The sequence below is a fragment of the Tenebrio molitor genome, chromosome 3 (genome assembly GCF_963966145.1).
Source record: "Tenebrio molitor chromosome 3, icTenMoli1.1, whole genome shotgun sequence".
NCBI lineage: Eukaryota > Metazoa > Arthropoda > Insecta > Coleoptera > Tenebrionidae > Tenebrio > Tenebrio molitor.
Genome location: NC_091048.1, coordinates 747,253 through 774,364, shown reverse-complemented (window position 1 = coordinate 774,364; position 27,112 = coordinate 747,253). Strand labels below are relative to the sequence as shown.

The window sequence follows — 27,112 nt, the reverse complement described above, 5'->3', positions numbered from 1 at the left end:
ACTCCTTTATTTATCGGAAGATTTTAATTATTTATGCACCAAATAAAATGGGTCTAAATAGGCTACAAAAAGCCCTAATAAATTCACATATAGGTCCAAGGGCTTCAGCTAAACTGTCAAAATATTTTTTTTCAAATGCGAACACATAATTTTTATTCTAAAAAGAATAGTGTATCACAAGTGTACACTAACCTACCCAAAATACAAAAAAAAAGTTAAAAAATGCTACTATCGTCGATGCTTAAACAGCGCTCTGTACGTGCAATCCCAAATGTTATTACAAATTTCAAAATGTAGTTATTTTTTTAAATTTTTTTCTTATGTCATACATCGTTGTTTTCAAAATAAAAATCTCTATCAGAATTACTAAAAAAAAGTATGTGTCCGTATTTGAAAAAAATATTTTGACAGTTTAACCTTGAAGCACTTTGGATTGTACGTGATTTTAGTACGTCATTTTGTAGCTTATTCCCAACCATTTGATTTGGTGTATAAATAATTAAAATCCTCCGATAAATAAGGGAGCTATGGATTTGTCTCTTTTTTTGGGAACGCCCTGTATATTATACATAAATTTTATCTTTCTGCACTCCTTCCCCACATAAACTTTAACTATCCAAATCTCACACTCCTCCGTGCGCGCAATTTGCTTAAAAAGGGGTACAAAGGTTTTCCTTCACGTATTAATATACAGTGAGCGGCAAAAGTATGGAATAAATTATTTAAAAATTAAACAAAATTTTTTTCAAAAAAATCTTTGGACAGGTCAATTTTAGTTTATAAAAATACATATTTTAATACAAAATAAAATTCCAAGCAGTCATTTGTTTCGAGTTATGACGTCATCGATAGTTTTTTTTAAATAGAAACCCCCTATTTTTGTTCTTGATTCTGATAGGCCTTTTAATTGTCTAAACACCAGTATAAAAATTTCGTTATCTTACATAAGGACATTTTTGAGAAAAAAAAAAAATAAAGTTGGAAAAAATTTTATAACAAACAAAAACGAGTCAAAAACTGTATTAGTAAGTACTTAAAATTATGGAATTCAATGTTCGAATTGCCATCCTCCAGCTTGTTGATAATAAGCAAGTTTATGAAGAAATTCCCCCTGTTTTAGTTTTATCTAATTTTATCCCCGCACCCAATCAAAATTAAAATTTCTATAGGTTGTGTTTCTGATACATGAGTCATTTTCGAAAACGTTTTGTAAAACAAATAACACATACGAATGAAATTGACAGTAATATTTGACTGTTTGATTTACCTACTTGATTTTTTGACTTGTTTTTGTTCTTTATAACATTTAATTTTTCCAACTTTATTATTTTTTTTCTCAAAAATTTCCTTATGTAAGATAACAAAATTTTTATACTGTCATTTAGATAATTAAAATGGATATCAGAATCGAGAAAAAAAATAGGGGGTTTCCATTTAAAAAAACTATCGATGACGTCATAACTCGAAAACAAATGACTGCGTGGAATTTTCTTTGGCACTAAAATATGTATTTTAATAAACTAAAATTGACCTGCCCAAAGATTTTTTTGAAAAAAATTTTGTTTAATTTTTAAGGAATTTATTCCATACTTTTGCCGCTCACTGTATAGATTTGGACAAGACGTCTGTCGAGTCAGCTAATAACTGAATATTTTGTATTGATTAAAACAAAGACAATTTAATTTGTTTTCTATAATTAATGTTTGTGTGGGTACAAAATTGTCAGTATGTAAATACTGTTACATTTTTAAAAAATGCAAGTATTTCTGGATCGAGTTCGGTTTCCCCCGAAAATGATGTAAATCCGAGTTGAGAGGGGCGAAACTATAAAAGAAAGAAAAGGAAGGAATGCCGATTTGACGAGAGAGGCCGTTGGGCTTTTGTGAGTTTTGTGAGTCGTTTTTCTTTTTGGCAAGTCAGTATAATGGTTGGTTACTATAGTAATACAATTCTTTGTCTGACTTATGCCCTTATAAGCTTGTGAGATGTGTATTCAAAATTCTCACTCGCATATAATTTTGCATTTCTCTCACTTATAATATGTATAATGTACTATTATTATTTTTTCTTTTCACCTACACCTTTGGAATACTAATCGCTGTGTTATTGTTATTATTAAATCAATCGTAAATTAGAAAACTGTAATTTGTTTATGTATTGTGTTGGAACTATTGTTTATGCACAATATTTGTATTTGCAAGAGTTATTTCAAACAACAAACTAATTTCTGTTATTATTATTTTTTTATTTAATGATTGATAAATTTAAAAGTTTATTTATTCGTATTTTTGATTTTATCACTGGACAGGTTCACAGTTTATAGGAATTTTGACTATCGCGTGTTGTAGCAATATTCAAAGTCGTAATTTATGTGAATAATGTTTTAAAACAATTATCTAGAACGACACCGAAAAGAATTCATCTCTTGTCGATTATAATTAAATCGTCTTAATTCAAAATGTTTTTTTTTAATTCAGTTACGAAAAGTAACCATTGTGATATGTCATTTTATCACTAGTGTTAAAAAGTGACATTATATTATCACTAGTGTTAAACAGTGACATTAGTATTATTATTCCGGAAAATTATTGAAATAGCAGATTTAAATAGGATTTTAATTAGAATGTGTGCTTTGCATACGACATGTTGGACCACTCGTTGACATTCGTGGTGCAATTGTCATGTCTAGTGCAAAAAAGACGCTCATTTTGCAACTCGTTGCATAAATAGCTATTTCGTTATTTGTGCTGGTGCTAGTGTGAAAAACATCATATATTCACTACCGTGGAGACTATCATAGCTTTTTCGCCTTCGAGTGATGGGCTGTTGGCTCTCGAGCAACTATAGTACAGTGTGATCAACAATGACTGAGTCAGTTGGCAATGAAACAATTGTGTTTTTTTTATAGAGGATGTTAAACTTTTTTTTTTAACTCTTTTGAGTAGATAAAGTAGCACTTTAACCGCAAGGGTAGATAAAATAACACTTTAACAGCAAGGGTAGATAAAATGTTTTAACTTAAAAATTGTAATTTTCTTTGAAATTCTATTTTCCCTTGAACTTCCTGCTATAGAAAAAAATGTATTACACACGACGATAAAATCTCATTATCTTCTCGAGCGTAAACGCTCTCAAAGATAAAGTACAATTTTATCGTATTGTATAATAAATAACTATTTGTCTCGTAATTGGCACTGACCGGATGTTTTAACATGACAAGACATTAAAAACATTTTGGGTATGTCGTTTACGTTTATGCTATTACAAAAATGAACCTTTGATGGTAAATTTCAAATTTGCCAAATTGCATTGTTACCAACAGATTTGGTAATTCTTGATCACGCTGTAGTATAGTATCGAGCGATCATTTAAAAAATAAATCGAGTTTGCTTTGGAGCCTACGCTATAGCATGGGTTGCCATAGGTAACACGCCGACTCGATTTATTTTTTAATTGATCGCACCGTATTAGGTAATTTAATGTGTATTTAACTTCAAAATGCAATTTACAATGTACTTATGAATCTAGTATTTCTTAACAAAATATTTACAAAATACAACAATTAATAATTCTGATAATAGAGACAAAAGATTTTTTTTCATTTAATAACAACAATATTATATTTAGTGAATCTTAGATATCAGTAGTTTTGAAGAATATCATGGATAAAATCGTTCCATCGTTCTTCAAGTAAAGCTATTGCATCCGATTTATCTTCTGGAGTTAGCGACGAGTAAAGGAAAGAATTAAGAGCCAACTGTTTCAAAATCCTCAAATCTCCATCCCTCGGTGTCATTGCCATGAAAACCATGTACCAGTCATAACTCAAACCTTTGGCACCCCAAAAAGTCGGATCGTCGCATGTTACTACAACGGGAAACCCACCCGCGATCAAACTTGCACCAACGTGATTTCGAAGATCGTCGACAAGTTTCAGAACCTGATTGGATAAGGGATTCAATTCGATGGCGATTTCTCTCTCTTTGACAACATCGAGAACGTCAGGATGTTTCGTTATGGCAAATCCGTGTCCGATTCGACTCGTGTTGAGCAAGACAGCGTCAATCAGGTTCAAGTCAGTGGAAGCACCATACCAGTTGGTTTCTCCAGCGTGGAAGAAATATTTCGTTTGGTTTGCGATTGACAACAGTTCGTGGGCGTAGACGGAAAGAGGTTGACCGATGTCTTCTTGGCCGACTAAATCGAACCCGGCGATTAAATCTGGGTACTTTTTTTGTATTTTCAAATATTCAGCAATGTGGTCTTGCATGGTTTTGTTATTTACATTTCGAGATTTGGAATAGATCACGCGGAAACCCATGAAATCTGGATTCGCGTTTTTAAATTCCGTCAATGTGTCCAAATAAAATTGAATAGTCTGAAAAGTATCGTATGTGGTCCCGTTCGAATCAAAACTTTCCCGAAAGCTACCTCTGAGTTCTAAATACATCACATTGTCGTCGTGAAATTCTTGTAAAACTTGGTACAAATAGTCGTGGAGGAATCCCCGATAGTCGAACAACGAATGGGTTAAAGAGAATATTTGATTAAACTTATTCCAAACTGTGTTGATGTTGTCGTAAGTGGTTGCAGGATCGTCCACAACTAGTGTTAATTTACTTCTCAAGAAATCGTCGAACTGGGTGTCTTCGGTTCTCCAATCACTGAGCAACTTCCACTCGCAATCGTCACTAACTGTACTGAAGAAAAAGTGCAGTTTAAATTTTCCATTATCATCACAACCGTATAACCCATCGCTGTAGGTTAAATTGTAAAGAGCGTCAAAAGAAAGCATGGCGCTTGAATGAGAATGGAGTGAGGCACCTTTTGGAACTTTCTGGATAAACTTGAACACTTCAGATTCTTCTATCCTGGATTTTGTTTGAAAGAAATGAAACGACGGCAAAAACTTGGACGGGTCAGCAAATCCTTCATCGTACTCTTTAAATTTAATATCCATCAAGATGTCGTTTACTTTTTGTTCGTCTTCTGTAAGCTCTATTGACGAACCGATTAATTGGCAAGCTTCGTTAGAGAAGAACGTGTTTCTATCATCCCAAAAATCAGCCGAAGCGTTCCAGGAAAGAATTGTACTCATCAAGAAAATGAAATTGATTGACGATTTCATTGCTCAAAACTGATGATCTGTAATAAATTTATAAGTGTCTTGATGGCACAACAAACAGAATATTTTGAGATTGAAGAGATTGTACTTCTTAAATATAATACACTATTCTTAAGAATAAAGTACACAAAAACAAATTCTTCCGGTGATTTTCTGTTACCAAGTTAGAACAAATTTCTAATGTAAGTGTATTTCTCCTTGAAAATATACCGTTATAGTTTCATGACGATAACTTACGTCATACGATAAGTGATCGTAGATGTAAATGAAAGGAATAAAAAAAGATTGAACACATTTTCATGTACGCTATGAATATACTTACATAAATCTACAGTGTCCCTGAAGTGCGCGTGGTTAAAATATTACCGCACACTTCAGGGACACCTGGATAGTAGCAGACCATATCATGCAAATGGGCCATATCACGACACCGTTATTAAAGTTGCCGTTAAAGTGATTATGATTAAAGTAAACATAAAACGATATAGATTTATGCAATTATAACCTGCCAGAAAGAGATGAATTCGTCACCAAGGAATTAGAGTCATGATTAAATTTAATAAGAGTATTGTACATAATACGTCCCAATATACAGGGTGATTCTGAAATAAGTTTGGAAAAAAAATGTGGAGTTTCCTTGACACAAAATAATTTTGCGTAAATGACTTTTGGAGGTGAAATCAAAAGGATGGAAATTACCCTACATTTTTGCATTTTCGACTCCTATGAATAGGGAAAATTTGTCCGAATTTGTTTATTTCATAGCAACCATTGTTACATCAACTCCACAATAAAGTCCTAGGTGCAAGCACACTGTAAATGTTTCTATGGAAATGATCGAGAGGAGTTTGTGACTGACGGGCACCTTTTACTTTGATTATTATTGTTGCTAAACTACCAAGATAATCAGGTATTATAATCACCTTTAACTCAGCAGCGTACTAGCAATTTTGACCAAATTTTCAATCCTTTGTATCTCAAAAACGAAAAAACTTTTATAAGAAAAATTCTTTGTCTATGACTTCTTCTCATCATCGCCAATTATCAGGTTTTTTTCTAAACTTATTACAGAATCACCCTGTATTTATGGAGTTTGTTTATCTTAGTACGTAAAACTATCGGATGTTTTTTTAAATTTCACCTCATAGTAGGCGTTCGAGAGTCGATTGTGGACGCACTATACGGGTTACGGATCATGCATCAGCTGTTTAAATCTTACGTTTTTACACGAGTGATGCGTTCACAATCGACTTTTCAACGCCTACTAGGAGGTGAAATTTAAAAATACACCCGATACAAAAGTGACCATTTTAAGGTTACAAAGGTACTTGTTTGTTATGTTATTTTCGTTAACATACAGGATAGCCGATAGCGTAATCAGCGTCAAATATGTCGATGTGTAATTGGTAATATCTATATCAGTCAGACAGATTTTTAAAAGAGTTTCTACATGTATTTAAAAAAAAGTATGGATGCCATAAACGGGAATCCACAAAGCGCTCTCGAAAATAAGATTTTTATCTTCAAACGGTCCAAAATCGCGTCTTTGCGTATCTCCATCGAAATGGTTAAAGTGACATTTTTTTCTGAGCGGAGTAGAAATAAATACTTCAAGCTTTTCTACACTCTCGACGGTGGAACGGATCTAATTAGACCTTCATCGGAATTCCTTGTCTACTGGGATAATAAATTAATCACACATTTTAAAATAAACTTTGCACAATAATTATTGTGCAACAAAGCACAAAATACAAAGAAATTACAAGTGATTAATTATTCCAAGACTGTTTTGTTTCAAATTCATTGTTTGTGCAAACACTAAATTAAGAATTAAGATTTTTATAATGATTTCTAATTTTGACGACTTGAGGGTTGTTCTACCGTATGTTTCAAAAAATTTCTAGTCAAGTAGGCGATGAAAAACAAAATCATTGAAAACGTATGGCTTAACTTGAATAATTCAGGCGTAAATGTGATCCTCACTATAATTGTTTTGAACGAACTGTCATAAAATGATAATTTCCGGAAAAGCTTGAGAACGGTTCCTTTCCTACAATTGGCGTTGACGCCAACATTTGACACTGCCATACCGCGCCGTTCTATCCCGCCAGAAGTACCGTTCGTCTTTGTCGTATACGTAACGGATTAAAGTTACCCATATGTGTAAACAAGTAATGTAATAACAATAAATAAACAACAGTTAACAATCATGTGTTTTAAATTACTCTAGAGCAAGTGTTGAAAATGGTGGTCGCACATTATAACACGCCTCTTCATATTCTCAAAAACACGCACCAATGTCTAAGGCTGTAAGGGGTTACTCGCTCGCATTCTTCGCTAATTCTGATTTTCAAATCAGTGTGGATAGATTTCTTGGAAACGGTGTTTTTTAAATGAGGAAACAGATAATAATCAAGCGGCGTAAGATCTGGCTATCTTGCAGGCCAGAGATCTCGACTGATCAGCCTATCGTTTTTCTTGTGCCAAGCTGTTGTTATTCATTTTCTGCCTGACGCGTACAAGAATCTTACGATTTTACAACTTGCTTCTAATTAACAATTCTTGATTCTGAAACGACGCAAAACACTGGAATTATGTAATTGTCTTGCTAACATAGATATCTATAGTTTTCTATATTTATCTAATATTAATTTTAAAATACATATAAAACGGAGAAATGGTGGAGGCGCCAGGAAAATTTCCAATTCAGTGATATAAATACAGTGTGGAATAAAATGATTTACATCTAGTTACCTTTGCATTATCCTTGCAAAAATACGAAATGCCGCTCTACAAAAAAAAGGAAGCCTAACCTCAAAACATATATCCAAATTCCAAATGTGATTTATTGCGAAGGGATGATATGAATGCAAAGTAGAGATTGAAATTAAAAAGGAGCTAACAAAAGCAAGTCACAGCTAGTGCTGAAAGTGGCCACCAACGTTTGTTAATTCAATTTAGTAAATTGTAACAATTGTCAATTCGATTTATGACATTTATTGACAGAACTAATAGTTCGGCACTTCGAAAAAAAAAGTAGAGCGGTACAGGAAAATTTACATGTGCAAAAATTTCAAAGGTAACTAGATGTAAATCATTTTATTCCACACTGTATTTGATGCTTCATCATAAAATCTAAAAATAATATTTTGCAGAATTTCATCAAACAAAAGAAGATTTAATTTTAATAACTTTCAATGTGGAAATATGGAATGTATTTTTCTCTCACATAAAAAAAATGCTGAAAACAAAGAAATTTTCTACGTACACTTGCTTTCAAAACTTTCGCGTACACCTATTTTTCGCTGTTTTAAATCAGGGCTGTAATTAATCAACTCTGACATTTAAACTTTTAAAAAGTCAAAATGACTCGACTGACAGAGCAAGACTAAGTTTTGATGCTTTCCAAATTAGAAGAAAAGTGGTCCATAATGTAACTTTTCGACTTCCTCGACTTTTCCTCGATGATTTTTTTTTTCTCCCTCATTTGGTGTATTGTTGGTTGTCGCATTCCCTCGGATGTTATTTTTGCGGAAAAATACGAAACAAAAATAATGAGAAAGAAATATTTATGGATCCTACGTTGTGTTTTATTTTTCATTTCGTTTAATTAGGTTTTAACGAGAGGCCGTACCTTCGGAAGGTTTTTCCAAATAGAATTAAAACGATTGAGCACACTTCACTTAAATTTTATTTAACAAATAATCGAGTGTGGTGGTGTTTGGTCCCAACAAATTATAGAAATAAATAAATGAATTTAATAACAGAAGTTGGTGGAAATTCGACCCAATGAAATTTGACTCTCGGCCCACGAATTGAGATCTGACTCATGAATAAATGACTAAGCTGGGCAAATATATGAGTTTATGGCGCGAACAGCATTATACGAGTTTGAGATGCGAACTATGTGATCCGATTTAGATTACAATTATTTCCCCAATTAAATTTAACCCGATGTGATGCCCTGGAATCTCATAGATCACCCCGGTCTACTCCGGTGGTCGAAAATAAAAGGGAAAAAGGTTCTAACAGGGCCAAAGGGTACCTCTCTTCACGGGTCAGCTGGCCTAGTTTGGTCGCTGGCCCCCTTGGGGGTGACGCGGCTAATTTTGTGCTCTTACGCCGGACCACAGCTTATTGAGTGCGACGGACACTGGCGGTAGCTTCCCGAACTCGAGAATCCAAGACATAAATAATGAATGGAAATGTTTTATAATAATTGCATACTAGTTCCCCTTGACAAGAGCACGTTTCCCCAATCGGTAAATGCAAGAAGATCACATACTTCGCGGTAAAGAAATTAATATAAGATTCTAAAGAGTCACGTGGTCATCAAAGCTCAAAGAAAATAATATAATCTTTACTTTAGAACGATTAAGAACTAAATGCTGTTTGACTAATTAAATCGCGACTACAAATAATGTACAAGAATTAGAGAAATAATTTACCTTGTGAATGTAAAGAACGTAGTCACAAAATGGCTGCTGGAAGTACTGAACGTACCTCCGGCTACTTTGGAGATCAAACCCCGAGTCAATCAAAAAACCCTTCTTTCCCGTTCCGCAATCGGTTTTATCATTTCTGGCGCACCCCACTTTCGCAACCCCTACTTGACCAAAGTGACCAATCAGCTGGGTTCTACTTTACGCCGATCGCGACGCCTTTTCGAAATCTCTAGAAGTTTTGAAATTACAGTTTCCGTTTTTCCACCATTATTTTAAATGTTTAAATTTAGACTTTTGTTAGGACCAGACCAAATGTACAAATTTGTTCTTGAATTAGAAGCCTGAAAAAGAACACTAAATTACTGACTCTATACAATAATAAAAACCAGCATCAAGAATTAAACAGAATTTAAATGAAACAAACATAATTAAAATGCAACAACATAATTTAAATAAAACAAACACAATTAAAATGAAACAAACATAATTAAAATGAAACAAATTAACCTTATTTTGAAACCTAAATTGGGCTTGAAACGCTGTTACGCAAGTGCCATTTCATGCAACTAAGTTCCGTTGTTCTGCTACTTCTAAAAATTGTTCTACATTGGTTTGATTCCCCAAAACCGTTCTAATTAATAACAACTTCGTAAATTTCATTCTCTCTCTCTCACTCACACGTCTGATTTCTACGACTACCTGGCTTTACCGTTACCCGGTCCTCTGTGTTTTCTACCGACTCCCTTTCTACTTTGCTTTGTTACTTTTCTAACTAAAAGTGCAAACGATTCTAATTATTTTCTACGATAAAGCGCTCTGTTTTTTTTAATTTGCAATTCTCGCCCTTTAATTACAAATATGCCACAAATTTGAGAATGCTAAAAAAAGTAAATTAACCTAATGAACATTAATTTTGTTGTTCTCTCAATTTGAAACCTGCTAACATCAAATTCATTAATTCAATTATCCCCTGATTTCAACTGGACTCCCCAAATTGTCGAACGAGTAAATTTTGCAATGTTTCTTTTCCCATAAAACTGTTATCTTTGTGTTGTGTTCGGACCGGACGTGTACTTGCATTTTCAAAGAAAGGTTGGCAGATTTCACTTGAGGAATGTGGAGCCGACACCGCTTCAATAAATTTTACAACTGACCAGCATTTCCGTCGCAAATGAACGGTATTTAAAATATTTCGTTGAAATTATTTTAAAATTAAAATTCTTAATTTATCGAACCTATTCGGACCGTTACAATAAGAAGGGTTGCTACTCATAATGGGCTAAATAAAAGCACTGTTCTACAGGTAATATGTAAAGATGAGGTGGAAAACAAGAAGGTACCGTGAGTAGAAGACCGATCATAATTTTTTTAATTGCTGTCAATGTCACCTTTAACCTAATCTCAAAATTACCCGTTCGCACTGCTTAAATTTTGCAAAATCGTTGTTATTCTACTTGATTTTGAATGTGTACGCGAAAGTTTTGAAAGCAAGTGTACATTAAGCTGGAGGAAAGCTGGAGAAACAACGAAAACATATTATGTCGCTAGTATTTAGATTTTTGACGTTTCTACAATGATTCAATAATTAATTGTCACTTTTGTCGACTAATGACTAATAATAGAGTTTTTCTACGATCGTGCAAAAAGTGAATGTTCATTCCATTGTTTTCAGTGGAAAAAGTACCTCTTAATTACACTAGTGCCTGGGACTCGTGGGACAATTTTCACGTCGCGTGCAATAATCATTCACTTTTTACACTTGTTGCATAAATAACTATTTTCTAGTTTCTTCATTCGATTAGAGATGTAAAACTATAGAATATATTCCGAATTTTTACTGACTCGAGAAACTGAAAGGATGTCGGCTTTTCAAAGGATTTTTGGCTCCTCCATTGCTAATTTTCTGAAATTCGCATTTTTCTCTATTCTACTGTTCCTGCGAAACTAGATAAAAGACAGTTTCGTTCCTCCTACCTATCCCACTGAAGAATCCAACGTCTGTTTTTTGTTGTCTTTGATTCAACACGATTTGAAATTTATTTTCTAGGTTGGTTATTTTTTTTAATAAAACCAATAACTAAATAATTAAAAACTTTAATTAATAAAAATGAACAGTACATCTACAACATTGTTTGCAATGGCTGTTACAAACAATTTTGGTTTAAAATGACACAAAGTTTTTAGCGTTATAAAAATTGAACTTGTCTAAGAAAATTCGTTGCATAATTATTAATTAATTAATTACACCATTAACTAATGACATTCTTAGGCGTATCTAAACATATCGCACCAGTGTTATCTTAGCATACTTAAACATTTTTTTTATTCTTACTGAAAATACCACGGTATACTAAGAAAATTCACTTGACGGCTTCATTTCTTCGTGAAACCGCTTGACCCGACTACTTAATTAAATTACTAAATAATACCTATCTTATTGTTAGCTCATTAAAGTGTACATTTACCTTAATTAAATTCAGTAACAAATTTAATGAGATGGTCAAATGGCTGTTTGATCATCTCTGGGTCTTTCTTCAATACAATTATGTTATTCAAGGTACAAAAATTTACACTCTATCGATACATACACCGTATTATCTAACAATAGTTATCAGTATCCAATAAAGTATACTGTTTAAATTACTAAACAATTTAACATCTACTAATTTTTAATTTCTCTCACAATCAGATTCGTCAAAATTCTACCGTTTATAGACAATAATAATAATAGTATCATTATTATCTAGTAATGGCTGCTAGTAGATAATTTTATCGAATATTGATTTACTCCTCTGTAGTAACCCTAATGTTACCTAATTATTATCTACAATCTACACATGTTTCTAAAACAAAGAAGTTCTTAACCTGTGAGCACTCCAAACACTTAGAAACAGTTACAACTAAGGAAATACTTCTCTTTTAAAAAATGTATTTCACATCTAAATAACATATTTTACTAATATCCTAACTGATAAATATCTGTTTACTTTAAAGCTTTGGGAGATCACTAAACATACGTTTTTACGATATTTTATTGTTGACAAATGTATTTAAAACATAGAATTTTTAAAATTATATTAAAATAAATCTTTGTCGATGTTGCATGTCCTCATAAAATGACGTTTTCAAAATTCTCCTTTTAAATAAAAAAATGCGTTGTCAACAATAAAAAAATAAAACTTGCAACAAACCTCTCATGTTTGGTCGGAAGAAAATTATACACATTTACAATACTAATTCTAATTTTTTTCCCGTTGACACAGTTTCCTTATAACAAATAATTAAGCTGGCCACGTGCAATCAGTTGAACAAAGTGATAGCTGTGTCCGTTCAGGAAAAAAATTGTTAGCTAGCAGAGCTCGTGTAGGCCCTTTGAAAACTGTCAACATGGAGGTTTGTTACTCTTTATGAGGAGTGTCATCTGTGCGAATTAATTTTTGGAAAACTATATAAATTTATACATAATATTCTTTGAATTTACACCCAAAACGCGGTTCTCACACTTCAGACGGTGGCTGAACGGGAGTTTCCGGTGATGCCAATCGAACCTGATTACTTTCTGATCGCACAACTCCGTTCACTTGCGTGCTCATCTGTGTATCCCTCCACGGAGTTGTTAAAATTTGCATACGCTTAAATACAACAATAAAAAAATTACTACGAGAAAAGTAATAATTTATCATGAAACTTCATTCACTGATAGATTTTACGTTTTTAAATTCTAGTTCCAAAACATAACGCAGTGCGCCATGTTGATTGTTTTAAGTTGTTCAGTAATAGTTATTTGTATCACAAGGCCAGAAACTGCACGTTTTGCGAGCATGAGTACGATTTGCAAATACGAGTCGATAGACGAGTATTGTAAGTACGAATGCTCGCAAAACAGTTTCTGGACGTGTGATACACAAAATTTTTCGTGCCGACTTCTGCGGATTTTCGTTAAATGGAAGTTAAAGCACTTGTTTTAATAATTGGTATTAGGGACTTTTTTTGTGTTGGCAACACTTACATTTAAACATTTAAATTTTAAAATCAACATCGCTCTTGTTTCCTGACATTTATTAAATTTTATTAATTTGTTTTGTTTTTGACATTTTCCTGAAACATTTGTTGTAATAAATACACCAGCCCATATTCAAGAAGTGGCTCGAAACGTAATTTTAATTAATTAATTTTAGTTAAATATTGCTTCTGTGTAGTTTGTACGTTGTTATAAATAGAAAAACATTTTTAACGAGCCATCCACAGAACAAACATTGACGTTTGATAGAATTCTGATAACAAATGCCAACCGAAACCGATGACAACTCAAAATCCCTACTTTTAGCCGGACTAGGCCGGCAATGCATGTGTTTCTGGACGATTTCGAGATCTGTAATTTACCAAATTCCGGCCGGCGGCACGAAAAGTCCATTTTTTAATTAAAGTCCAATGGATCAATTAATAAGCAGAGCAACTGTTATATTGTTATCTCTTTTCAACATAGTGTAAAGCAAGCTATTAGATTCTTGTACGTATTTTATTAAGTTCGTCCCACACTATGCATCTCGCTTTGGCATGTGCGATTAGCGCAAGACGCGAGTTGTACGTTTATTCCCAAATTTCTAGGTTAGATTTTAACCACATTTGTGTTTGTGATAATTTTGCTTGAAATTTCCGCCGCATGATGCCAAGGAAAAGCGACGCAACTCTTTCAGTCTTTCTGGAACAGCAGCCACTGGCAGGAGCGGACCCGTGTAAAGTACATTAACAAATTTTTTATTAGTGTAAGGGCATTGACCTTATGTGGTATTGCCGAAACAAAATCTAGCAAGAAAGACAGTCCAGATCTGGTTGTTTAGTACCTATTGTTTTCAACAAATTTTAATATATTTTACCAACTACAGGGTGAGCAACAATAACTGTTTCAGTTGGCAATAAAAAAAATTACATACAATTTTCAAGACTGTGAATTGTACCTATTTCGGTTTGTTTTATTGACTTTATTGACAGCTGGTATACATTTCAAATTTAAACGTCTTGGTTTTTGTAATCTTTTATTAATAAAATGGTTTTCTCATTGGAACATTACATAAAAGTCACCAAAAATCACCAGAATTTATTGCCAACTCAATCAGTACTTGTTGCTCACACGGTAGTTGATAAATAGTTATCAAAAGAGTTCTGAAAAGAACTGTTCTTTGAAAAACAAAATGAAAACCGAGGAATGAAGTTGCAGAAAAATCATGAAAGCACGAAAGAACACAACTCAAAATCTCAAAAATTGAAATTTGTAATATTTGTCTCAAGATGCCAATATAAAATTTCAAATATTGGTGGCACCATGCAGTGCTGTCAAATGTCGAAAGCAGACGCAGGTCATGTCGACTGTTTAAGCTGTTTTTGATTCTTCTGACAATTAAAAATTAAATCAGTGATATGATAAATGTTTACTTGCCGATCTACTTTTCTCGTTTAGCATTGGCGTAGATGAGTGCCGTCATATGTCTCCGCATCTGTCAAAAAACGTAAAATCTATCGATAAATGAAATTTAGTGTTGTATTATCGATTTTCATGTGATGACGTTTCGTTCATTGTTAAATATCACAGTGAAGTATTTTTTATTTTCATGCACTTTTTAATTACCTTTAGGAAAGAGCCCGGAGTTGTCAGTATTTTAAAGATGGCCACGAGCGGAATCATAACCACCGACGAACTGGCAATTAACCATCCTAGAACATTCGCCCAGCCTGGATAGACATAATCTTCGTAACTTAAAGGTTCATATCCCAACAAACCATAAACGATAATAAAAAGCAAGAAAACAGGTGCAGCAAATTTCCAACAAAATCTCCAGTAGTAACCCGGAGCGAATCCAATCATGTCCTTGATGTCGTCACAGAATCGTTGCGTTCCTAAAAAGAGACTCTCCATTGAAACGTCAAATTTTTTTGCTTTTCACAACCATAAATCCAGGACACGGCGATTGCCTCAAAAAATACGGCAAGAAGCATCGAATATCCCGCAGCATATCTGTCCAACAAGTGGAAAAAATAAAATCCACCTTGAGAGCATGATGCCAGACCGACCAAAAAATACAAGGAGAAAAGACATGCCACAAATATCTCTCTGTGCCGTCCGATTTTGGGAAATTCGTCACTGAGTGCGGTTATAATAGCCTCGGAGCCTCCAAACTGAAAGTTTATGTCAGCGTGTGTTGGGTGAAGAAGTGTAAATACTTACAGAACTGTCGAGTCCTAGTGTTAAAAGCATCATAAAGAAGATGAGGGCCCAGAATATGCTGCCGGGCATCGTGGCGATAGCTGCTGGGTACACGACGAAGACTAAGCCGGGTCCTTCGGTCGCCACTTCTTGAATCGAGCATCCAGCAGCGTGCGCCATGTACCCCAAGACGGAAAATATAACAAAACCGGCGATAAAACTTGTCGCCGAGTTAATAAAACTTGTAAGGAGGGCATCTCTGAAACGGCGATGTTTGATTTAAAAGGGACAACAAGAAAATATATTTACTTGTAGACGTTGTTGTGGTATTTGTTGTAAGAGGCGTAGGCTAGGAGGACACCGAATCCGGGTCCGAGGGAAAAAAACACTTGAGTGGCGGCATCCACCCAAACCTGTAACGGGATACGGTGCAAAAGATCAACGAAAAAAAAAGCGCTGACAATATAATTACTTCAGCCGAAGTGATTTTCTTGAAGTTAGGATTCAGGTAATACTTGATTCCTTCGGCGGAGCCTGGCAGAGTGATCCCCCGCACCAAAAGAATAAGCAGAACAGCGTATGGAAAAAGCGCAGTGAACCAGACAACCTTTCCCGACGTCGATATCCCCTTCCACAAGGAAAAGTAACAAATGACGTAAACTGCCAAAAGACACAACGCCATGTCCCACTTGATGGCCCCCAGATCGTGCAGTCCTTTGCTTTGATGTAACTCGAGAATCGCCCGGCTGGAAATTGACGATAACACAATTAACTTTCGACGCCCTTGCAAAGTTGCAACGAGTTACTTGAAATATTCGGAAGCGGCCGACGCAAATCTGGAATCAAGACCCGTCTTCGGTTGGATGGACAAATCTGTTCTGTTATTTTCCGTGAAATTTCTGGAAGGGAAGTCGAACTGGAACACGTTAATGCATTAGCCTGTCAGACTTGGAAAGAGCTATTCAAAGTTTTTTTAATGCTTGGGGGTGGACTCACCGGTCGGCAGTTGGGGGTGTTCCAAGGGTTGTCGCAACTCGTCCACGGTAACATGCTGGTGAAGGAGGCGAAGAAGAAGCGCAGAGCCCACGCGATTATCACGTTATAATAAAAATCCACATAAAAAGCTATCAGAACCACAGCGTACCCAATTCCTGTAATTCGAATATTTGGTTAGTGATTCGAAACTGTTGTCTTTCAAAGTGTCACGATTGTCGGCGTCGAATATGTTTTTTCAAAGAAGAAACTATCGGGCCTTCAAATAAATATATATTTAGAGTAGGCGTAGGCGACATTCTAATTCTGTTAACAGTGTAAAGTAATTTTTGTAGGTAACCAATTATTCTCCGGAGTTACACAAGTTACATAGTAAGGTTTTTCCCAATTTCATATTGTCATATTCCATGGACGGGGAATAGGGAGAATGCACTACAAAAATTAAGAATATTTTCTAACCTAATTTTATTTCGTTAAAATGTCAGACGTTTCTTGTGTCATTTTCTACGCTGGAAAAATGTTGCAAACAATTTAATTTCCATAGGTTGCTTTGCTCTAAATATAAATTTATTTGAAGGCCCTTTACAACGATACACGACAGTTGTGAAGTCTTCCTTCTCTCCCTTGTCAGAAGCCTAAAATACTCTCAGCAAAACAACTTAATTTTGTAATTGCTCACGAAGGGACCATCTCCAAATTTTCTCTATTCCAAGCCTAAGCTGTAGTCTTCTAGGATTTCACATTTTATGCCACAACAATCTTCACTGATAATAACTTAAAACAACGATAAGAATATGAATCTATCAATAATTACTACCTACTAAAAAAAAAATGAAAGTTGGATAGTCTGGCGTGAGCGTTTTTAATGTTTGGGCAATTTATTTGAAGTTGAAAGGGCGTGAGAGCACAACTCGTAAAACTGTAAGTATTTCATAGCGCCTTGACGGTGAAAATGTGACCATAATCTGAGAAAGCCGAGTGACCATTCTTCAACCACTTTACACCGCCGTTGAAAATCTCGCTGAATATTAATGGCTGATTCGGCGTCTCTCTTACTCGCCCTTTTAACGCAGGAAGCAGTAGAATGTCTTTTATGGCAAAGAGGCAGTCACATACAATACGCTCCGCTTTCGCACGTTTCCGGTCTGAGGCTTCCGGAGATTCACGGGAGTGGATAATTGACTTCGCCAGACTCGTTGACTTTAGATTTTCTACGTTATTTTCTTTCTCTCCATCACCTGTTGTTAGCTGTTTTACAGCAGGGATCTGTTCGCATTTTACGGTCCTTCGCATAACGTACATACGTGCGCTACACGTGTCTCGAACTTCTTACCTACCTTTGAAGAGCGGACATAAGCGACCCCAACAGGTGATGGCTCCCTTTCTGTTGAACTGTCCCAAAGCCAATTCCATGTAGAATAGTGGGATGCCGCCTACTATCAACATGATGCAGTAAGGGACCAGAAAGGCACCTGAAAAAGAAAATCTAAACTAGATTGTAGACGTAAATGAAACAACGTAATAGACGTAATAGAAAAATTCATATTATGCACAGAGCTGTAGAAAAAATGGTAAACTCATTTGGGAATCCGAAGAAGTCCAGCAAATCCTCTTTAATGATCTAAATTGATAAGAAGATGGATGGATCCACGTATGTTTCGCACCACTGGGAAAAAAAGTGGCCCGTATTCTTTTTCTTCAATTAATATTTAGAGACATTCGTTAAATGTTTTCTCTTTTTCTGGTAGATGCTTTTGTCGTATTTTCTCACTCATTCTAATCAAAATTTTAGTTAATGAATGACTTAATGAAAGGAAAAGAATTCGGCCAATTGTGACTAATTTATTAACCATAAATCGGCAATTGATGTCGTATCACAGTTTTTGCTAGTCAAGGAATAACTTTTTAACACCTTTAATTTAGTAACGTACAGGAAAAGTTGAAGAATTTTTCAATTGATTTTATTTCGAAATCGAAGTCTTTTGACAGAAAATTCTTTGGTTTTTTTGTAACTGTCACAAATATTTGTGCAGAACCACAATAGAAACATTTATAATGATTTGAATCAGTTCTACGAAGGGTTAATACCGTGCGATCGAAAATAAAAAAAATCGAGATGGCCGTGATTAATACACTTCAGTTGGCAGCATGTAAAAATTTAATTCAAATGTCATCAGATGTCATTAATTACAATGGTAACTGTCATTCCGGACTTTCAAACAACTTGCCTCGATTATTTTGTTTTTCCATACCTGAAAAACAACGTGTTCAAAAACAGGCCTGGCACAATTCCCGAATTAATGCAAGTAATTACTGATAACTGCAATTTAATTGATGTCCCGACTATGCGAAGGTCATTTGAAAACATCAAGCGAAGAGAGTAATATTATGTTTGGAAGCTGAAGGCAGACATTTCGAACATTTATTCTACTTCGTAAATATGATTGGAGCTTCTCATGATTCTTTTACAACCTGCAGGTCACACATAATGCACACCTTTATGAAAATCAAGATTTCAACGTTCTCAAAATCAATAACCTAACTTTTAAGACTGACATCTGATAATTGAAATTTTAACGAATTGCCAACTGAAATTTTTGGTCACAGCCAACTCTAAATTTTTTTTTTCGATCTCACGGTACTTTGGAAGCAACTGACGAATATTTTGCTGAGTGAGACCTTGGTTTTTAAATTTATTACAATATTTTTCTCTGTCTCTGTTTCTAAAGTTTGGTTTTTTTCAATTGATATCAGCTACATTTGTAATTGTTACATCAATCGAATCAGTTCTCTATTGTTCTTCGGGAAAAATCAGAAAAATGTTTGTTGGTGTCTTTACGTCTAATAATTTTTGTGACTGCTGAAAAAGAGACATTTTTCTTTTAATAATTTCTTAATCATATAAGATGAGGGAGATGTTGCTAACTTAGAAATTATTAAAAATCTTAAAAACCAAGCGGAATACTTTTGATTCATTGGTTACAGTATTTAGTATGAAATAGATTGTAACAATATCTTGCTATCCTAATTGCAATTATAAATTTTCGAGTATGTTGTTGAATATTTTTTTAAAGTCAATTGAAAGTACTTTTTCTGTTGTACAAATATAATTTTTTTTTTTTGAACTGTTTACTCGTATTTCTATTCCTGTTTATAACAATAAAATATTTCAAATATTTTCCAACAAATTAATTCATTAGTAGATTTTCTTTGCAGATTAATAATTGTTTTGACTATTTTTCCTTATAAAACTCAAAATTTCTTTTTTCAAAAATATTTGCAATTTGTAGGTTGAACCCAAAGCTCCTACAACCGAATAAATCAAATCCAATTTTTCAAAAATCACTTTTCAGAATTGCTTTTATATTTTGCTTTTAAATTACTGGCGATATTTTCGGCGACCTTTTCGATATCACTTGGTATATCAGAACTTGAATCAAACATTTTTCGAATATACAGGGTGTTATGTAATTCGACGGTAACCTCTTAATGGGTGATGGTTATTGGTAAGATAAGTCACAATTGCTTTATACTTTTGTGTTAAGTGTCTTCACCTAAGAAGTAGAGGAGAGAACAGTCGACCAATGCGAGAACTTCTGCCAAATTAATTTAAAATTAGGAATCAAGTGCCTCATCATGTTAAACGTCAAAATATTAAAACAGTAGTTGTCATTAAATCTTTTTAAAATGGCTGGAACATACGCTTTCCAAGAGTACGCTGACATGCATTTGATTACGAAGAAGTTCATTTGCATTTGCATTTTTTGAAAAAAACAGAAAATCTCATACGGTTTATAATCCTCGACAGACCAACACTAGAAGTCTCCATGTTTGTTTTAATTTGTAAAACCTGTGTCTCGCTGAAACGAGGGGAATTAATTAATATCAATAAACCTTCCAAATTACGAAGTTGATAAGTGGGATGCACTTGTTAGAATTTGCGTATAAGAATTACCAACTTACACAGCACCTATATCGTTGTAACAACAGCCGGCGACGCTAATGGCCCATAAAATTGAATTACATGATTATTGACATAGAAAGAGGCCACGATTGGCACTTTAGCCTCTCGGTCGCTTCATTACATTGCTTCTGACTAATTAGCAACGTAACTATATTCTGTCCTCACGTCTGGATCGCTCTCTACAATCTCGTCAACCGTATCCACTCAAAAACTCCATCTTTTACCGACGCAAAAAATATTTTAAAAATCATTACCCATCACAGTACCTCGAGCAGCTAATGTTTTACTTTACCCAAGTTTGTGGAGCTGCTCGTCGATAAAAATAAAAAACTAGAATATTTCTAAAGTGTTGTAGTGTATTTTTGTCGAAATGTCAGTCCCCCTGTCTGATTGCTTAAAAATTTCATTACAGAAATCTATAAATCTTGATCTCCTTTAAAGCGATTAGAGCGCTGTAATTCCCCTAGCTTCGACGTCTTTGATCCTCACAATCGCTTTACTCTCCTAATCGAATTATTTTGATATTCTGCCGAGAAAAAGCTGCACGCATTTATTCAAATTATCTCAGTTAAAAATAAAATTTCGATTTCAATTAGTCGAGGGGCGAGAAACACACACGTTCCATCGATGGGGGTTCTTCCCCCCCATCAAGAGAAGGTCCGATAAGTAATAAATAAGGTCGCCACGACGATTTTTCACGGTTTAGTGTTGGAACTCCGTTAATGTCCGGCTGTCAGATGCTGTAGTGCCGCAGGTTTTATAATACAATTTCCTGATGGTGCGCAGATGTACTTACCGCCACCATTTTTGTAGCACAGATAGGGAAATCTCCAAACGTTGGCCAAATCGACAGCGAAACCGATGACCGAAAGCAGGAAGTCGACCTTCTTGCCCCAGGTCTCGCGGTTGTCCGTCACGGGGGCCTCCGCGGGCCCCGAACTTCGCACCACCTCCTTAGATAACATCCTGGCTGGGAGGTTCCAGGCAATTTATTGTGCCGTAAACACTGCAAAGAATACATTTAATTTTGCACAAATAAAAAAAAATCATCTTTAGTTGTAATAAAACACTCCATTGTTATGAATTTAATTCATTTAAAAATAATTTCTTGAACAAGTGCTTCGTTCAGCGAACCACACAACATCAAAGATTAATAAAAACTTGTATGCATTTTAAAAATTTGTTTTTTTTTTAGCTAGAAAGCACCTGTTAAATTTATAGGCACTTACACAGTGGTTTTAGTTATGGCGTTTAAACATAAAAATTCCCAAATTACCAGGGTTTATGGTAAAATTTTTGATAAAAAAATTGTTGGTCAATAAATATCGACAGCTCTATTTATTATACACATTTAATTACATAATAGTAAATTCAATTTAAAAAATTCTACCAGTTTAATTTTTTTCTGAAGTAGACATTCAAAATTTCAAATATCAGCTCAATAACGCTTTTTGATGTTGTATGTAATTCACTTTTTTATTTAAACGCAAACCAGAAGCGTGATTTATGGAAAAATTGTATAATTTGCCAGCAAAAGGATCATTCACTAGTAGCGGACCGTTTTAAATCTTTTTGCCATAAAATTGACAGTTTTCATTGTCACTTAAATTTACGACAGCACAAGTAGCAGGTCATAAATTTTCAAAGTTAAAATGTAAAATTGTGTTTAATTCAAAATCTAATTGGTGTTTTTTTTTTGTAAACAATTATAGGAAGTGATACTGGGTAGGTCAGTATAAAAATCAGAATTTGACTTTTTGGTTGAAATTTACTTTTTTTTTGGCTTTGTAAGTGAAAAATTTTCAAAAAATTATGAAGTGTACATTACCGATACCCAGGTAAGTGTGAAAAATGTCGACAATTTTATTTAATTAGAAGTCGTGATTTCCCGCGTACGCGTATACGATGCCAGGTCGCGTATATTTAATTAATTTATTGAATCTCTCATTCAATTTGTCTCTACAAATTATATTTTTGTGATCATAAGGTTAAGACCGTGAAAACAAACAATACAAAAGTGTCAAAAAGGTAAAACTGAAATTTTGTCCTTAATCTACACTGCGTTTTTTATTTTGCTGAACATACAATGTAAAATGGCTATGTTCAGTTCTAAAATTGACAAGTCAATTCATTTAAAATAGGCAACCAAACTTACAGATCCATGAATCCTATGTTCAGTAAAATAAAAAACTCACGGTATACAGAATAATAATAGTATATTATGATACAAGTTTATAAGGAAGCCTTTAAAGCACGCGCGACGAGTTTAAGAGCACTCCGCTACGCGTCGTGCTCTTAAACTCGTCGCGCGTGCTTTAAAGGCTTCCTTATAAACGGGTATCATACGCTATTTTTTATTATACCTGCACTAAAATCTGAAAATTATAACAAAAAAAATCAAATTGAAATACCTTTTCCGAAGTAATCTGTGTCATTAATCGTTGATATAGAAATGGTCAATTGTTGTTGTTTCGTTGCTATTATAAATTGTGTATAAATGTCAATTTATCATTGTTCAAAATGTAGGTGAATTTGTTGTTACCTAAACGACCTTAAAGCTTTAGTGTTTTAAGGGCCCTTTTTCGCACGCATTTTAGTGTCAAAAACAGGGATTCTGATTCAGGTATAATAAAAAATTATTTATTTACTAAAATCACCAAAATTTGGAAATTACATATTTCAAAATTCCATAAATTGATTTTGCAAAAATAATGTTTTAAACTGAGAAAGTTGTGGTTCATTTTTGGAGAAGATTGATATTTCAAATATTGTAGATAATAATATTTATGTCCCTAGATATATTTAACGCACTTTACAGGTGGATTAACTTAAAATTCTGTTTCAAAAAATCCTAATGGTAAAAACTTTAAAAAAATTTCTGAGTAATGTTTGTTCTATAAATCAATAGTTTAATTTTATTTATAAAAATGTCCAATTTTTTATTATTACACTTACTGTTAGTAAAAAACTTACACATATGTTGTCTGTAACAAAGTACGTGGTATATTATGACACACAATACAGTATAACCTTGAAATGTATTTCTATTTTCCGGCTTTGTCATTGTAATAAACAATAAATACAATAATTATTCTTCAAGTGCATATTTATTTCTATGATCTTACAACAACGTATTTTTTTGGAGATAAATATGTACTCCTATAAGACTAGACAAAAAAAAAATCCAAGTAAATTTGTACAGTTGCGGAATTAAAATTTCGGGCAGTATTGTCATTTCCATACAGTAAACTCTAAAACAACCTTTACGTTAATATAACCTCATTTTTTAGTCTTGTCATATTTTGTCATTTTGATTTATTGATATGTATTAATAAATAGTGATTTATAGCATAATAGCGGCTAGGTAGCAAGTGGAAACGATGATTTAATTACACTCAGCGCAATTAACTCAAAATTCAAAAACTGACTGCGTAACCGACACAGAAAAGTTTAATTTTTGAATGTCAGTGATGATGATAGTAAAATGTGGTTTACAGAGATTTTGTTGAAGTGACAGAAAAATGCTGCCCGAAATTTTGATTCCGCGACTGTACAACTCAAATGTCAAAAAATAGTTACATATTCAAAATATCAAAAGTACATCTGATTGTGGACTATTTTATGTTATTTGACCTATAGTTGGAATTTACAAATTTTAAAATAGCATACGACAAATTCAAACAAACAAAAAAAACTGCTTCAGAGAAATGCATTTCGTGCCTAGTGTACGAAAGCGATAATAATTCACGTAAAAACATTAAAATAAATAAACACAAATTTTAATGTAAATGTAAACATAAAAAAATTAATGTGAAAGATATTTCAAAAAACATGTTATAAATTCGATATACGGCGTGTCCGCATGAAAAGTTCGAATGCGTTAATTTCTGCCTTTGGCGTTACAAATTTTTCAAAATGTCCAGAATGAGTTTCGGTATTGACTGTACTCTTGTTTAAAAAATAAATAGTGACAATTATATATTTATTTTATTTTATTTTTTTTTTAATTTGTTACACAGTCTAGGAGTGGTTTACAAATCTATGAGGGGCATGATGACCAACTCAATAGACCGGGACCAATGGCTTAACGTGACTTCCGAATCACGAGACAGAATATAGCCTTTTTTTTTTTAATTTCGCCCTGGGTCGGAATCGAACCCGCGACCCTCGCGTCCCTGAGCCGAAACGGACTCCCTTAGGCTATATTCTGCCTATTTTAATTAAAAGTAATGACAATTTTTGTTATTTGTTATTGTTAATCGTACAATTAAACATTTTTCTGCTCTGCTTGGTCTTTGAGTCCTTTGTTATAGTTATTAACGTCATAAGGCCGATATCTAGCAAAAAGCAGACAAGATTGAAGTTTGTAAAATCGAGGCGCAGCCGAGATTTTACTATCAATCGAGTCAATTATTTGCATATCGGCCGAATATCGTTCAGTACTTTTCATAATTTTATAATAATTAACATTTAACGATGATTTATTTGTAAGATTGACATTTCTCTTTACTTCAAATTAAATTTAGTCGTCATCTGTGCCTTAACCGTAACAACGGTAGCAAAAAATAATCGCCTTGACCTGTTAAATTTTAATAACGGCCTAGTCTGTTATGGGTGTCATATCAATCAAGAATTGAGTACTGTTAAATCCTGATTACAGTATGGTATAATGCAAATTTATTTTCAGTTTTCTAACCAGGCAAACTAGATGGTTCTAATCAATAAAATTATTCATTTTTTTTTTAAATATGTATCCCAAAAACTTTCCATTAGAATCATTTTTTACACAGACGTACTACAAAAGATGTCCTATTTCATGATCAGTCACTAAAAACATAGGGTGTCGTTTATAATTTTGAAGTGGGGTGGCTGGGGGCGGTTAGGAGAAGAGTAATGACGTGGTATCTGTACTAGATTATGTCCTCCTATGCGTTAACTTAGATCATAAAGTTTATAACTGTAATTGAAGACACCAGAAATAAATTCATCCCAAATTTTCGCGCGGACACCCGGTATAAATTTAATATTTACAAATGAAAAAAAAATACGCGGATAGAAAATAAGCCGATAGTTTTGAAATGGCAATGTTGTAAAGATAAATCAACTAACAGGAAAAGCTTGTAAATAATAGTAATTATAAAACACTCAAATCTCTTAAGTTTTCGCTAGTGTATTTTTGGTGTATTTCTAAATCATATATTTTTTTGTACTGTGACCATTTAAAGATATTTATTTCTTTTTTTACGAATTTATTTTTAAAATAAAATAATAAATAGCTAAATAACAAATCGAAACTAATTTTGCAATAACTTACTCGAATCTATCTACAAATCAAATGGTTTTTTTTAATGCAACAACAAATTCGACATCACATTCTGGTTAATAAACAGCAACATTAATATACCTACCTGGTTTTGAATTGAAAAGGTTTGAATAATGCCGAGATTGATCGATTTATTACCGAGGTACAGGGTGTTATATTTTCAAGAATGCTTCTACACCACAAAGGATCTACCTCTGCATCCGACATATGTCAACATAATTATTGAAGTGAGGAGATTCACACATGAAGTGCACTTTTATTGGTGTTAACACGACCGATCAATTAATTTTACAAAACAGATCTCGTTTTATTTAAATTTGAAACGCGATAATTTTAGATTCTTAAAAACTCTAACATAACGACAACATTCACGCGACTTCTTCAAAATTGCGTTATTATGTTTAATAGACTGCTTTTTCCACAACATCCACTTCCCACGTTAACACACACGTTGCGCCCAATTAAAGCCACAAAATAACTGATGAATAAAGAAAAAATAATTCCAGAAAAGAAATACTTTTTAATTTTTTAAATAATTATCTTGGATGTGCATTTTTGTAAGCGACTATCGATTTATTAACAAAATCCGCATAAAATTTAATTTTCTCGGTGAGGCTACGAGATAAAATTCCTATTAAATTTTAATATTTATATCTTTAGACTTTACTTGCCATTCTGTTAGATGCGGTCTATAAAAATATTACAAAGAATGAGGACTCACCAGTAAAGAAGTGATGTCAGCATCTCCAGCTAACGCCACAAGGTGTAGATGAGGGCAAAACTGGAATCGCTTTGTCCCATGCGAACTCTTCGCTGACGACAACTCTAGTCCAGACTCCAGAGAGGCAACATCGAAATCGCTGCTTTTTCTCTTGTTCCATTAACACCGCATGCGTCGGCACTCTCGATAGTCCATCAAGCTCTTCATTTCGGTCCGTCTCGTACTTAACAACGTATTTATTAATAAAAAATTATCGAGTTGTCACGCCCAATAATGCAGAAATAAATGGAAACCTGGACATTTGTGACCATTCGATAGAGAGATGATGGGTTTTGTCCA

The 27,112-nt window shown here is 33.8% G+C and overlaps 1 protein-coding gene and 1 pseudogene across 1 annotated transcript; both read right to left on the bottom strand.

The window, feature by feature from the left end:
* Positions 1–3,597: 3,597 nt before the first annotated feature.
* On the bottom strand, positions 3,598–5,273 carry LOC138126501 (adenosine deaminase 2 pseudogene; annotated as a pseudogene).
* A 6,383-nt stretch (positions 5,274–11,656) lies between these two features.
* DAT (Sodium-dependent dopamine transporter) lies at positions 11,657–26,903 on the bottom strand. Its single transcript, XM_069042180.1, has 11 exons — positions 26,774–26,903; positions 21,526–21,735; positions 18,103–18,237; positions 16,769–16,923; positions 16,579–16,688; positions 16,245–16,518; positions 16,082–16,185; positions 15,794–16,031; positions 15,516–15,744; positions 15,197–15,465; positions 11,657–13,202 (listed from the first exon to the last, which is right to left on the bottom strand). The coding sequence occupies exons 2-11, from the start codon at positions 21,692–21,694 to the stop codon at positions 13,068–13,070; spliced, it is 1,818 nt and encodes a 605-aa protein (XP_068898281.1). The 5' UTR covers positions 21,695–21,735; positions 26,774–26,903; the 3' UTR covers positions 11,657–13,067.
* Positions 26,904–27,112: the final 209 nt, after the last annotated feature.